Source organism: Lathamus discolor, chromosome 6 (genome assembly GCF_037157495.1).
Source record: "Lathamus discolor isolate bLatDis1 chromosome 6, bLatDis1.hap1, whole genome shotgun sequence".
NCBI classification, from domain to species: domain Eukaryota; kingdom Metazoa; phylum Chordata; class Aves; order Psittaciformes; family Psittacidae; genus Lathamus; species Lathamus discolor.
The window spans coordinates 75,921,703-75,937,256 of record NC_088889.1 but is presented as its reverse complement, the minus strand read 5'-3'; the positions used below and the strand labels follow the sequence as shown (position 1 = coordinate 75,937,256).

Below are 15,554 nucleotides of genomic sequence, written 5' to 3'. Positions count from 1 at the left end.
ATAATTGTTTAATATCCTCTGATGTTGTTGAAATGAAGACATAAACAATAGCGACATGTTCATATGTTGAAGCCTTTTTTATTGGTTCATTAGCTGTGCAATAATTCTCTTTTTGTTTTGAAGTATTTTCTTTTTTTTTTTTTTTTTTGGAGAAAGCTGTAAACGTCATAAAAATAAAACGTTAGCTATAGGAGCAAATAATCTTATTTCTTCCAGGGAACAGATAGAAGACTTGCTAAAGAATGACGAAAATGAAAGTTTGGAACTGGAGCCGTGTACAGGGTTAGTCTCTGAAATTACACATCTTCTAAAAGAAAAGTTTTTTTTTGGCCATATAGAATTGGGGGAGGGATAAAGAAGAAAAAAATCTTTACTTTGGTTAACTGTAGTAAAATCTACATTTGACTAACCTCTGAAGGTTGAGGAAAATATGGTAATTTATATGGATGTCATACTCCACTTTATGAGCTATACCTCCTGAAGGCAGTGACAAAATATTTTGGTATAGTCAGGAAGTGTCTTGCATATGTGAGTCTCCTTTTGCTACTGCTGAGGTGCTGCAGAAGTCCTGGATATTTTATAATTTTATAATCAGAGTTCTCAATTCTATTGAGCTTTTGGTTGTTTGTATTTGACACTTTGTATTGGAACTGGTTTTAGCGGGTTTCCTTCAAGAAGTGCATTTAGCTTTGGAGTCCAAGTGTTTGGAGAGTACAGTTATTTAAAAATAAGACAGAAGAAAATAATAATTTAAAAATAGTAGAACATTGTGAAGCTTTGGGGTAAGATAACATCACTGTGTCTGTATTTAGTATTGGCTACAGAATATCTACTTACGGGAAGATAGGTGGTTAACTATACAATGGTGTATTGAACAATTCAATAAAACCCTTGCAAGGCTATATGTTCTGGTAGCAGTGGCTTGTGTTTAAAAACCTTTCTACAAATGAACATGGAGTAGACTTAAACTGCACAGTTTTGTAAGAAGAGAATTAGTAACACAATTGTCTTTTAATTTCAGATTTCAGAGGAAATTAATTTATCAGACCTTGAGCTGGAAGTAAGTTACTGGTAATACTACCTTACTGTATGTTTTTAGTATTTCTGATAAGAAACCTGGGTAAGATCTGATCTACTTAACCTCAGAGGTGTTTTTCCTTTAAGAGAAGAATTTTATAATGTTTTGAAGATAAATTGTATTAAACTGGCATGTGACTATTCATTTGAATATTTTGAAGCTTAGTGTTTCTTTTATCATTACTATCTAAAATCTGTGAGTAGAACAGCACAGCCTAGAATTATGTAACAAATGCAACTTGACAGGTTTTTAGTGAACAGGAAGTGCATGTGTTTATACAGACTGTGGGCTTTACCTGAAAAACTGCTGGTTGTGTAGTATGTAGTAGGTACTGGTATGTTTATAGTTTTCTGTTAGACACTAAGTCTTAAGCATTTCTGATGATTTTAAAAATCCTAATTCTAGTAGTAAGTCTGTTGTCCTTTCTTGGCTTACTTTGTCACTCATCTTTGCCTTAAATATGTCCCTTAAGGCCTTAGCAGAAACTGTAAGGCTGTAGAGATGAGATTTTCATTGTTCTGATTGGATTAGTCCAGTGGCAGAATATAGTGGAAATCTTTTTCTGTACATTAACCAAATGTACAGAATTCAGTGTTGCGACACTATCTGGCACTCTTGCTACTTACACTGGAAGTGGATAAAATAAAGCTTCTCTGTAAAATGAAATCTAGAAGTGTGAACTAATCTGAAAAAAGAGGTGGTTTAGAGATTTTTTTTTTTTTGTGTACATTTTAAAGTATTGATAGCTTCCAGTGACACAATGTTATGCTGTCTGCTTATTCCTCCATCTTCTGTCAGTGGATGGAAAAGTGTGTTCATGAACTGTATTTGTATTAAGATTGAGCTGTGTTGCTTTGTGTGTATACAGCTGTGTACACTGTGTGTGTACACTGGCAAGAGAAAGCAAAGCTGTGAAGTTAGCATGGAGATAATTAAACCGGAAGACAGTGAGATTATTGATTACCTTTGTATCCTGAACCCTTCACAGGTCATTTTCTCTGTTGAAGTGTTCTGTTGTGCAACAGTGTTTTAAATGCATCCAGGGTCTGTGACATGCAACGGCTTCAAAGTCAGGTCTAGGTGCAAAATTGTGTGAGAAATCAGGGTGGAAAGGATACAGTAGCTTTCTAGTGTATGTTATTTAGTGCTAGTTTTAGTAGTAGCCAGAGGACAAAAAGAAACCTGCCAGTTCTACGGTGGTTGTATACTTGTGATTACTTTAGTATAATGGGAAGATCAGAGAGAGTGTCTACTTTGCTAAGCAGTGAAAGGCAATATTCTCTTTGACTTTTCTGTCATTTGGATGCTGTGTGTATGGTAGTACTTTGGTAATTAAATGTGATTGTGGTGGAGTGATGCAGCCCTGTAGCACAGGTAATGACATTTGTATTAATATTTTCTATTAAAGCTTATTGTTAGCAGGAAGTTCAGGGTTGATTATAAATCCTAGAATAAGTGACATATTAAAGGCATGCAGTCACCAGAGAAGCTATCTTGTGGCTGCAAGTAACAGAGCTTTCTCACAAGTGTTCTGGGTTTGAATTTCTTGAAAGCAGAGATTCTGGATTGTGGTGAAATATCTAGACAATGTTTAGTTAATATTACTAAAATAAGAAGTTATAGGTTCCATAGCACTAGGGTAGGAAATTGCGTAAGAAAATAGGTTTTAGTGCCAGTTACTGTTAGATAATGTAAGGAGGCCAATTTAACTAGCCTACTGCTTCAAATTTTCCATTATTTTACATTTAAAGGAATTTTTATAGTTCCTTTGCACTTAAGCCTTACAATAATAAAGAAGCATGAAATCTACTGTTGCAGTTTCAATATGCTAAATTAATAACTATTTTTTTTTTTTCATTTGTTTTGATTTAGGTATCCAAAAGGTATCCATGTGGAAACTGTGGAGTCAGATAAGGTAACTAGGCTTGTTACTGTCTGTAACATGTGTTCTGTTTAAAGGAAATTGTATTTCTTACTTTTACCAACTCTCCTAACTTTTGGATCTAACTTGAACTTTATTACACAAAATGCAAAACTTTTTAAGTGGAACTAATTTCTGAACATTAAATATGACCAACACATGAAGTGTAAGCATGTGTTTCTGTGGATTAATAATTTTTTAAAAGGGTACTCAAAGGTGTTTTAAGATGTAGTGGTTTCAACAACCTCGTCTAGTGGAGGGTGTCCCTTCCCATGGTCCCCACCAGGGGTTTGGTACTAGATGATCTTTAAGGTCCCTTCTAACCCAAACCATTGTTTGATTTTTTTCTATTGGTGAAAAGCAGATCTTGATCTTAGAGGAAAAATAATGGCATAACATGCTGTATCATGTAGCACAAATTCCTGCTTCAAAAAGTATTTGGAATCTGCTGTTTACAAGGAAATGCTGATAACCTTTCCTCAGAAGTAAAAGGTGGATTCAGTAAAAGTTAAGTTTGGTGGATGAATCTAATGCAGCTTTCTAAAGTAGGGATTTGGGAGTAGCTGCTAAAGTGGTGCTTACAATAGAAGAAGTCATGTTGCCAGGTAACTGTTGCTGAGGTATGATGTAGTTTCCTTTACAGTGTAAATTTACAAAAAAATTGCAGTGGTCTTAAATATAATCTTCTCAGAGTCTCAAACTATGTGTTTTGTTTTTTTTTTTTTCTTGAATTATTTTAGAAGGAGAGATACATTGTTATTAGCAAGGTAAATGAAGAAGAGCGAAAAAGAAGAGAACAGCAGAAACAAGCAAAAGAACAGGTAAATAAGTTCCATTTCACTAGTTTTACATGAAAAGGGAAGGAGGAGAATCTATGACTTCAATCAGTTATGCAGAATTGTGCGATAGGGTTTGGTAGTATTTCCCTTTTGTTTGGCTGTGGCTGTTGTCTGAAACTGATCCTCCAAATTCTGTGAGATAATTTAGGTTTTGCAGTAGAGCAAGAAGAGTTGCCAGATACTTGACAAAATTTTCAAGAATGAGCGATTGTAGAATACCAAACCAATATTTGGGAGCAGTGAATTCCTCCTTATATGAATCTGCTCTATCACAGAACCACCGTTTAGTAATAGGAAACATCAGTTGATTGCATTTATTAGTGCTGTATGATAGCAGTCATTGCAAAAAGGCTTGCAGAAATTCTCAAACAAGTTTGCACAATTATTTGCATTTGCAGTCTGTCCTTGCGATAATATTCTGTTATAAAACTTGTTTGCTCTTAGTTGTCTGAGTTAAAATGTCATGTACAGTTAATGTGATCTGACTTTCTTTGATAGAATCATGCTGCACACTGTAGTAACTACTGCAGTAACAAGTTGATTGGAAGGTGGTGTCTGGTATATTTGGGCACTAATTTTTTTATGGGACTTGATCTTTTTGCTTGCTGAGTCTGACGTGAGTTTCAAGAAGTCGTAAGACTTGAATCTTGGGAATTCTTGATCGCACTCTTGTGATTTGTACTTGCATGTTTCAAGGTTAAGTCAGTCTGGCAGAGCAAATAATACTTGCATGCAGAATGCCTCTTAAGAGGGAAAGAGATATCTAAGAGACCTCAACTAATGTGATTTTTTTTTTTTTTTTTTTTTTTTTCAAAAGGCAAGTTAAGGACAATTTATTGCTACAGTAGGTTTTTCTGAAGCAGTCTTTATAGATTCAATATTCACTCTGTCTTGCGGCATTCAGAGCTGAACTAAAATAACAATGAATGTTTTTGTTGAATTTCGCTTCTCATTGAACAAAGACAGATAATGCAAGGCAGAAATTACTCCTCTATTCCTGAAAAAGAAGAATCTGTTACAAAAAATATTTTTTAAGTGAAACTAAAATAGATGCTGTAGTCAGATTCCCCCAAAACTAGTCTGAGTCAGTTTAAAATGTGTAGCTCACAATGAATAATATTGTAGTTATATAATATTTCTTACTCTTTATGTTTATATAAAGAGTGAGGAATGTTTCTTACCCAGTTTCAGTGTCAGCATAAAAATACAGTTTGATTTAATAGAAATAACAATCAGGATTAATTCTGCTGCATCTTACAACAATGCATGTTGTAATACGGCTGAAGATACGTAGCTTAGTCTTAGCAGCATCTTGAGCTATTTGCAATCTTATGGCTGTTGGGCACTCTAGAAGATAGTATACTGACAATGAACTGACTACAGCTGTATTGGTCTGGTTGGGCTGTTAACTGCCTTTACAGCCCGTATGTTGCTGTGCTTTGCATTTGTGGCTAAGTGTTGATACCACATGTGTTTTGGCTACTGCTGAGCAGTGCTTGTGCAGTGTCAAGGCTTTCTCTCTCTCTTCCACCCTGCCCAATAGCAAGCAGGCTGAGGGAAGTGGGCAGGAGGTTGGGAGGGGATATCTGTGGTTATGGTGGTGTTTATTTTCCCAAGCAACCTTTATGTGTGCTGAAACCCTGCTTCTCAGGAAGTGGTTAGACATCTTCCTGCTGATGGGAAGTGATAAATGAAGGCCTCTTTTTGCTTTGCTGGTGCATGCAGGTTTTACTTTTCTTACTAAGTGGTCGTTATACTGATCCAGCAGTCTTTTTGCCTTCATTTGAATTTCTTTTGTTCCTCTCCTTTTTCCCCAGGAAAGGGGAGTGAGAAAAAGGCAGAGTGGGTGTTTGGCTTCAGGCCAGGGTCAGCCCACCACAATAGCTTGTGACTTGTCTGACTTTACAGTGAACTAGAGCTATGTATAAAACTGGAATTCTGCCTCCTGCTCTGACCTCATACATCTTCCAAATACTGATATTTCCTCTGTGGTCTGTTCTTAGCTATATCTGAGAAACATTTTGAGCCAACTGGTGTGTCTGCTAGTCCACAGGTACAGCTTTGACAATACTTGTGTTTCTGTTTAACTAATGTCAGGATCTTTGCTTACAGGAGGAGTTGAATGATGCAGTGGGATTTTCCAGAGTCATTCATGCCATTGCTAATTCTGTAAGTTAACATCATTTTTAGTGTAACTTTGGTCGTAAGAAAAAAAAAAAAAAAGAAGGAATTCTTTTGTAGTTACATTTTGGAAGGTAAAATGAAATACAAGTTAAAGTGACTTCTCTTCTTTGTTTTTAAGTCGATGTTGCTTATGTTTCATAGTGGTTGGGTGTAGTAGGTTAAGAAAAGTCTTAAGAAAGTGACAGGAGCAGCCTTATCTGTAAAAGTCAGTTACCAATTTCTTAGGGCTCTAACAAGATTCTTTTAAGTAACTAAGCTCTGAGGGCTTTTTTCCTCTGTCCTGAAAAGGATGTTGGTGTTTTGGGGTTTTTTTGCGGGTTTTTTTTTGTTTTTTTTTTTGAGGCGTGGGGGGGGTGTGTGGTTGGTTTTTTGATTGGCTGTTTTTGTTTATTTGTTTGTTTGTTTTATTTGCTTTGTGGTTGTGTTTTTTTTTGTTTGTTTTGTGGTGTTTTTTTGGTTTTGTGTTTTGTTTTTTTTTTTTTCCTGGTGGTTAAAGGCTTAATCAGGGAAAGTCATCTGGTTCTCTTCTACTTACATGGTTAGAACAGGCTATATTTTTACATCTGTCCCCTTCAGCCCAATTATTTTCATGTAGTTGTTACAGCCTGTTGTGTAGAAAAGAAATACATATCCATATTGTTCTCTTTAGCACATGGAGGATGCAGGAAAGTAGAAAAGTTTGTCATGTTAAATGAATCAAAGTTACCGTTTTAAAAAGTTACTATACTTTTTCAAGAAGGAACTTGCTTGTACACATCTGGCATGAGAGGTTTTGCACTGTAAGTACCAGATCATGCCTGTAGTAACTATCATATGTTACAACCATAAAGAATATGTTGTGAGTTGTACAAGTTGTAGACTGAAAGGTGGTGGACTGAGATAGCACTTGACTTCGATCTTAAATAGATTACATTTAGAAACCAAGTTGTCAGTGTCTGTTCTAGTGCATCTTCATAGCATTTTAAGCAGCTGCTGAAGGCTGTAATTAGTTGTGAGTAGTGAAGATTAAGAGCAGAGGCTGTGATTAGTTGTGAAGGTTGAGAGTAGAGGAAAAAGGAGTGGCTGCTCTGAATGAATGGAGTAGCCTGTGGGTCAGGCAGAGAGCAAATAGGTTTGTATTTTTTTCCCAGCTGCCCTTGGCTAGCATCTGGGATAGATACTTTTCATATATTGCCCTTGCCATAGCCATGATTGGAAGTGTAACTAGCATTTAATGTTCTTTTCACAGGGGAAGCTTGTTATTGGGCACAACATGCTGCTGGATGTTATGCATACCATACACCAGTTCTATTGTCCCCTACCTGATGTAAGTAATCTTCTGAGTGTTCAGATGATAAAATAAATGCCTTAATGTATTTGTGTTTAGTCTTATCTCCAGACTTGATAGTGAATGGAAGCATGTGACCATGTTAAGAACAACAGAAAAGTATTAAAAAAAAAAAGTCACTTGTTACTTGTGGGCTACTGCCTTATTTTCTTAAATCTTCATATAGAAAGCTTAACTGGATGGAATTCTTCCCCTTTACATTTTTAAAATGTTTAAATTAAACATTGGAATTTGATTTCTGTTGTGATTTCTGCTGTATCTGTTAGTCCTTCAGAAACTGCTTGGATAATGGCAGGTAAATTTAACCAACTCGTTAAGGTCTTGGTTTGGAGCTTCAGTATTATTATGTGGCATTTTTTTCCCCTGTAGTTTCCAGTGTTGGAATACATATTTTAATATAATATAGTACAATTAACAATGGATAAGAAATCTTGTAGCAAGATAATGTTCATTGGGGTGAAGAGGTGAAATGTCTGAATAATTGGAGGGAGCATACTTTCATGACTGCAGTAGCCTAGCAATTAAGTTAAACTAAACAATGTATTGGATCTGAGGACATTGTCTGAAGAAGCCAAAGATCTCATTGGAAGGGTAGCCTGTATGGTAGTTGTGTTAATTGCAGTCCCCAAGGGCTTGTGTGTGTTAGGGGAAAGACTTGATTATGAGATGGGAGAAAAGCCTGGGACCTGTTCATCTGGTATTGGAACACAGGCAGTTGTCAGTTGTTCCTGTATGTCTGACATGGAAGATCTAGTCTTGTAGGCAGTCAGTTGTCCACCTGGAGTGACAGCTTATATTCCGCTGACAAGTAAAATGCTGGGAACATTTAGGTAGAACTGTTAATGCAGCTGGAATTAGAGGTAGTCTAGGTTATATAATAGGATAGGGTATTGGAGGTGATTCAACATTTTTCTTACAAGTCATACACAAATCAGAAATAATTAGTCTGTAGTTCTGTGTAATTGCAGGTGGTATTTACGGTATGCATACATCTCTTAAGAGGTGAGAATTCAGTCACTGTTACTTCAATTTTAGAAGCTGATTGCATAATTATAGCTACTGCTATCTATCATCCTGAGGCTGATAAACAGTTAACTTACTTGAATTTTATCTTCTGGTTTAATGTTAAATTAGGACCTAAATGAGTTCAAGGAAGTAACATCATGTGTCTTTCCCAGGTAAGTTCTTAGTTCAAAGTTTCAACTGTTTTAGTACTGTTTTAACAAGCTGATATTGTTTGTCCTAGCGCTAGCCTAGGTCTTACTGGAAATAAAATTGGGAACAAGTTAGATAAATACAGGTTTTAAAATATTCTGTAGCATCTCTTTTTGCACAAGAGCAGCGCTATTGTTCCACTTCTTGGCAAAATATGCAGCTTTGCTACCCCCCCTTTTTTTTTTTTGGCATGATATTTGGTGTTTTGAATCTGTGCTACATTTTGAACAAGATTTATTAGCTACTTATTGTTTGCATCTCTTGCTATTGCTTAGTTGTTGTCCTTTTTCTTGCTGAACAAAGCCGAAGGGGTGTTTTGGCTGCTCTGATATCTAAGAGTAATTTTTCAGCATGGTGCAACTGCTGTTTCCCAGCTAATACACCAAAACATTTTGGAGGATTTAGCAAAACTGACATTCTTCCATTTCAACTTATTGAGCTATTGCTTTGTTTCTAGGCTATTGGATACTAAACTGATGGCAAGTACACAACCTTTTAAGGTAAATTAATATAATATTCCAGAATTGTTTGAAGGTACAAGTTTGCATTAAGTGTCTATTGAAACATTATTATTTTTTTTTATTTTTTTAAGAGGAAAAAATAGCTAACAATATTTTGTGTGATGCTGGTTTTTTGAAAAAGAATGATTTTTCTTAGCCCTTCATCTAAACTTATAAAGTCTTCAGGATACAAATTTTTACTTTTGTACAAGTGGCTTTTGTGTTTGTCACAGTTTTAAGATAACTTAGCAGCTTTGAATCCAAAAGTGCATACGGGCTTTACTACTTAAAATGCAATTAGCATTCTTTTGCTTTGTAAATTAGCCCAAGACTGCATGTCTCCTGAGGAGAAATCAAGAAGTGTTATTCGTGAGCAAATAGGACCTGGAAGCTACTTGTATACTTGAAGCTTTAGAATATTGTGAGTGCTGGCTTAGATTTGTGTGGAAAAAGACACTTGAACATCATCACTAAATTCTGTTGTGGCCTGCTGTTCATTGAGTAGCCAGGAGAAAAAATTACAGGCTTCTCTTAAAACCTCTTGTAGCATGGGTTTTATTCTTCCAAAGAAGTATTGAGATAAGTGATCACAACCTCTTGCTTTTCTGTGTGCCTTTTGTAATGAAATAAGTAAGTAACATGTTAATGAGTCAACACCTATGTTTCTGCATGCCTCCAACTTCAGAGCATTGCATAACAGAAAATCTCATTAAAATGTACTTAGTAGATATTTTCAGGTTTGTCTTGCATACTACTGTAGTAGGAATACAAAAGTAAGCTTTGTATTCTGAAAACTAATAGTGCTGCACAAGTTTTATGTTTGCTACAGTTATATTGATATTTGTAACTTTTACAGTAGCTGCTTAGGGTTTAGGCTGTTATTAAATGGTGCTTTGGGATGCCAAAATAATACGTCATTTGAGCTTGTTCATTGTACTGAGTTCTTGATAACTTTTCAGACTGCAGACTTGATGATAACTGTAAACAGCTGTCTTGATGTAGAACCAAAGGCAATTTGTCCTCAAAAATTTCAACTTTAAGAAAGATAGTGTGAGAGGTTTTGTTTTCTCTTGCTATTGATTCTGCATGTTTCTTTCATTGTAGTGATTGACATTGTATGTTTTATTAAGAACTTCAGCAAGTTTGAAGAAATAAGTTTAATTATGTATCTTTTTGTGACATTTTACATATACATATATAGATTAAGTAATACAGCTTAACTAAGCTAAAGTATAGGAATGGCTTTCTGATTGTCAGGCTTCTTTTGCTGTCTTTGTGTTACTTTAATCAGTATTTACACTTATAAAACTGTTTAAGAATGTTCAGCCAGCAGGCACACTTTAATACTGACCTTAAATATCTTCAACCATAATGCTCAGTATTTCAGATATTTTGCCTTGCTGTTTGTGCTGCCTTTTTCTCTGCCACATGTATCATGCATGGAGCCAGATTCAAATAGAAATATTACTCTGGCATAATTCACCATCAAAAATTGTGAAAAGTATTAATAAATGCTTGTGACTTGCTATGTTGTAGGTGAGACAAGTCAACTTCTTGTCTTGACAGACTTCTCTGGTGTATTAATTTAAAAGGACGCTATGTGTAAGTCCTTAGAGAACACAAGGTGGCAGCAATAAATACTAATTTTATTCAATTTCAGTATCTAGGGAAAATGTGTTTTGCATTGGCAGTTAATGGTGTCTTTTCTTGCAGGAGATCATTAATAATACATCCCTTGCAGAACTGGAAAAGCGTTTAAAAGAGGTTCCATTTAGCTCTCCAAAAGTTGGTAAGGATATGTCAAAATGCTCTTATTCCTGAAATGTTTTCCTCTTTCAGAGGAAAATGTCTTAATTATTTTTGTTCTTGGTCTGAAATGTAAATTCCCATATTAATACTTAATGTTTTGATGAAAGGAACTTTAAATGTGGGTAATATACATATGCTGCAGTTATATTTAGACCTATGAATGGGAGTCAGTAGGAACCTTCTACTTTCAGATTATAGAAGAATGGATGTATTCAGTGAACAGTTTCATCATATTCTAATGATGGCATTTTGGTTTTTAGGTTGATTTTTTTGTTGTTTTTTTTTTTTACTAACTTGGAATTGTTTTAAAACTGTTTTATTTGACAATTATTGTCCTTCAGATCAAAGCTACTGCATTCTAATAGTCACTCGGACTACAAAACCAAGAAAATTTAGGCAGATGTGATGAGTCATGATTAAAGTTCCTTTAGAGCTTTCTTTGCTTCAAGCTGAAGGAAAGGCTATTTAATCAGAGGGCAAGCTTTTTTTATATCTCTGAATGTGCAGAGCAGATACACTTAAGCTGCAGTAACAGGAGAGATTTATTGATAAGACAGTACCATAAATATGGCATGGACAGTAACTGCATGCAGACCTTACTGATGTATCCTCCATAGCATCTTCTCAGGGTGTAACATAATTTGGCAGCTGTCAGGTACTAGTATTTGCTGATGTAATATAATAATTTTACCTTTTTTTCTTTGTCCAAAATCTGACCATAACAGTTAAAGTGTAAATATTATATCAGAGATGATCAATGGGGTTCAGGATAACCAAAGCAAAGCATGGTTAAAAATAGTAGAGTCCTTTTGGTAGCAGTTAATTTCTCTTTTCTTTTGGTGTGTATCCCCTGAAAAAGTAGAGCACTAAGAAATGTCTTTTTCAGTTCAACCAGTATAGCTTAACCTTGTGTGAATCTGAGACTTTATTTTTTAAATAAATATTACAAGGGCTCATCTGAAAAAAGGCCTGACATTTTGTTGCTCTAGTTTTATTTATAAAAATGGGATTCAGGTTTCTTTTTACAAAATATGAGTAGTATCTATGCTTACATATTTCTATTGTACAAATTATGCTAATATTTCTGTATCACTGTTTTAAATCCTGGATGTGTTTCTTCATTATTTTAACTTCTTTTTGCTAGATTGAATGCCATAAATTAAATGGAATTGTAGAGTTCACTTTTCAGCCTGTACCTTAATGCAAGGGTCATAATTCTGGCTTTTCAGTTAATTTTGTTCTTCCAGTTCTATTATCTGTAAAACTTCTACAGGAAGATGAACCGTCTTTTTAGAGGCTGAGAAACTAGCTACAGAGGTGAAATAACTTCGATGTTGGGAGTGGGAAAAATTTAAATGATACAGAAGAGAGAGTGATGTTCACATATTTCTCTGTTCTCTGAGACTTTCAGTCAGAGAAGTGCCTATGAAGGTTTCTACTTCGAGATGTTTCAAGGGATACTTCTCAAGGTCTTCACACAAACACCAAGCATGACTGTTAATACATCCTTTAATGACTTAATTCCATCTTCATTATTTAAATACCTTGAAGAATCTGACCATAGGTCAATTGGATGGTTAGCAAACAGGTTAATAATAGAGGTTTTAATTAGGCTGAGTGTCTGGTCTTTTAAATGCAAGACAGAAAAAAAATATCCCATGTGGGGAATCCTGCTGTTAGAATTAATGCTCCATTTTGGCTAAGTAGGTGTGGGAATTAATAGCTTTATAATTGGAAGCTTTTTAATAGGATTGGACTTCTATCATAGGAGCCTATTCTTATTTAAAAATACAGAACAAAACTGTGGGTTTGGCTTTTTTTTTTTTCCCAGAACTTCTGAATTTTCAGAAATTCTGAAAATCATATAAACTTACCCAAGTTTTGTTTTGGTCTGACAAAATAATTGTATGGACCAAGCAAACAGGGCTGCCTCTGACTTCTGTGATAACATATTTACAAGTTATTCTTTCTCCTCAGAAAGTGCTGATGGGTTTCCAAGTTATGATACAGCTTCTGAACAACTTCATGAAGCAGGTTATGATGCTTACATTACTGGGCTGTGCTTCATCTCCATGGCTAATTTCCTAGGTACATGTGTGATCTTTTTCAAACCTTCTCCTGAGTGCTGTCTGTAGTATCTTATTACATACTGAATTTTTCTTCATTCATCAGGTTCATTTCTCAGTCCTCCGAAAACCCATGTGTCTGCTAGATCAAAACTCATTGAACCCTTTTTTAACAAGTAAGTATTTTTTTTAAAAGACCTGCTAAAACATGGAAAATTAATGCTAGCCGTATATGTATATCTAGCCTCAAAATCAATGGCTAAGTGCATTTTTCTTTACCCTTCAGTTCTGATTGTCTTTATGGTTCACACTAGTAATGCTACAGGGAGGCCCGAGTTTATAAAGTAGATAAGTTTTCTTTTGCAGAGAGCAGTTTACTTTCTGCTAGCCTGTGAAAGGATGCTTAGAAGAGGACCTGGACTGTATATTACAATTTAATTTTCTTGTACTTAAGAAAATTATTTCTGGAGTAACCTTTGGGAATAGTGAAATAGAAGAAAAACAGGACAGGTGTTCTTTATGTTGTAGGGCACTGTCAGAAACTTGTGATAGTTGAAACTGTGTCCACTAAACAGCCTGGAAAAGCTAAAATACCCCTACTGTAATATCAATCCAAGTAACACAAAGCTATTGTGTTAACATTATCGGGTTATTTAAGAAAGCATAATAAACATATGGGATTGGTAGTTTGTGGGATGATGCTGTTATCAGTATCTTGCTTTTGAATTGGATCTTCATGCAAATTACTTGAACAAATTGAAGTAGACTTGAGAAATATAGAACTCTTTATGGACAGATTTGATTCTTTATGTATGTAATCTGTAGATTTTAGTTTATGAAGCTTCTAAAGATAGTGTAACCTACCACCTGAAGAAAAAGGAGTTTAAGTTAAAAAGCTGATGGTGCTTTAGTCTGTCTGTTTGTGTAAGGTCAAGAGAAATACCATCCTTTCAAACTCTTATCATATAGGAGTTGGCAAAAATAATTATTTTAGCTTCAGATGGCCTACATAAATGAGGGAATAATTGTTATCAATGGCTTTCAGCTTCCATTGGTCTGGAAACCAGATTACTGTAGTGACAGCAGTTACTCTTCACACTGAGACATGTAGAGCAGTAACTCCACATATTCTAGCAGACATTATATCTACATTTCTCAGATTGTAGTGGACCCACAGTGACCCACTTGATTTGAATGTGAAGGTGATGATAGAATTGATCAGCATAATTTCCTTTTCAGACAGGATTTATCACAGGCCTGTTTTCAGTAATACCAGTGCACACACATGCCAACTAGTAGATGCCAATCGGGGGTCATTAACCAGAATAATTTCGGTTCTTTCTAGAGATGTGTATCTGCACAAGTATAAATGGAAGCTTCCAAAACTGTCCCAATAATACACTAAATCTAAGCTTTTCAAGTTACTAAGTTGTATACTTCAAATGTGACTTCCCTCTAACAGTGACATTTCAGAGTTCTAAGAGGAAGCCTGCTGTGTGTGTTCTGGCTTCAGAGTTAACACTGCCAAACTGTAATGAAAGGGAAACTTAACAAAAAAATGTAGGGAAATGAGCAGCTTTTTTTTTTTTTTTTTCTTCTTAAGATCTGAAAATTACTGTTTACTAGAAAAAGCAAAAGGCTATCTGTTCTGTGTCTATGCAGAACTTGTAGCTTCTTGTTTCAGAAAAGCTAGGTATTATTTTAAAGTCATGGAAACTTGGAAGACTTGCCATGTCTTTCTTTCACATGATCCTAGAAGCTTTGCCATAGTCTAACTAACATCTGCCACCTCACCTCAGTCAGAGCTTGGAGATGAGACTGTCTCACTTTTTCCTTAGAGTGGGCAGGCCAAGGCTTGTATTTTTAAAGCTTTTTTATTCTTTTTTTTTTTTTTTTTTCTTAATGCAAAATAACAAACCAGAATAAAACAACTCCATTTATTTCATCACTGAAAGAAAAATGAAGTACATGTCAAAAATTAGAGCTGTTAGATGCTTAACTGAGCAAGACTTTTGATCTGTTCAGTATGTCCTCGTAGATCAGATCACTATTTCCAACATTTGGTCTGTTTAGCACCTCTAAGTAGCATCCAGGGCTTGTGTGGTTTACAGTTACCCTAAGGTCCCTAGTAAGGATGTTGCTTCTGGGGCTTTTTTGCAGGTATGCTCTGGGCTGCCAGCTAGCTTCCTGCTACACGTAGTTTTCTCTAGTTTGTGGTTTAGAAGCTTTCCCTAGCTGAGCATTCTCTCTTCCTCGTGGGGAGAAAAAAAACTATCTTCCTCCTTCCTCCAGAAGTTCTACCTGATCCTGGGGACAGCAGTCAGAACAAGGAAACCTTTTCCTTTGTGCTGTAGTCATGTTCTTCAAGCAAAACACAAACTACAACATGCAAACAGTAAGCTAAACAAATGAAAGTTATACTATCTGTCACAAAAGTTTTTCCTGAAAGAAGCTGAACAGAGTAGTTTATTACAAGTCAGTTATTTAGAAACAGTGTTCTCAGTTGAAAGTGTTCTGTGAAACAGACCACTTTATGATTCTTTGGGTTGCTTCTGAAGTCTTAATGCCAAGATCTCTGAATGTTAGGTGTTAATATTTAAATATAGTTTAGAGAT

General features: G+C 35.4%; 1 protein-coding gene across 3 annotated transcripts in view; it reads left to right on the top strand.

Annotated features, from left to right (window-relative positions):
- PARN (poly(A)-specific ribonuclease) overlaps positions 1-15,554 on the top strand; it is a 60,780-nt gene that overhangs the window by 4,403 nt on the left and 40,823 nt on the right. For all 3 annotated transcript variants that reach the window (XM_065683799.1, XM_065683800.1, XM_065683798.1), the window contains 11 exons: positions 217-282; positions 1,022-1,060; positions 2,951-2,993; positions 3,740-3,820; positions 5,951-6,007; positions 7,251-7,328; positions 8,484-8,527; positions 9,022-9,064; positions 10,778-10,853; positions 12,851-12,961; positions 13,046-13,115. In XM_065683799.1, the coding sequence (XP_065539871.1) occupies positions 217-282; positions 1,022-1,060; positions 2,951-2,993; positions 3,740-3,820; positions 5,951-6,007; positions 7,251-7,328; positions 8,484-8,527; positions 9,022-9,064; positions 10,778-10,853; positions 12,851-12,961; positions 13,046-13,115 (708 nt within the window). The remainder of the gene's footprint in view (positions 1-216; positions 283-1,021; positions 1,061-2,950; positions 2,994-3,739; positions 3,821-5,950; positions 6,008-7,250; positions 7,329-8,483; positions 8,528-9,021; positions 9,065-10,777; positions 10,854-12,850; positions 12,962-13,045; positions 13,116-15,554) is intronic.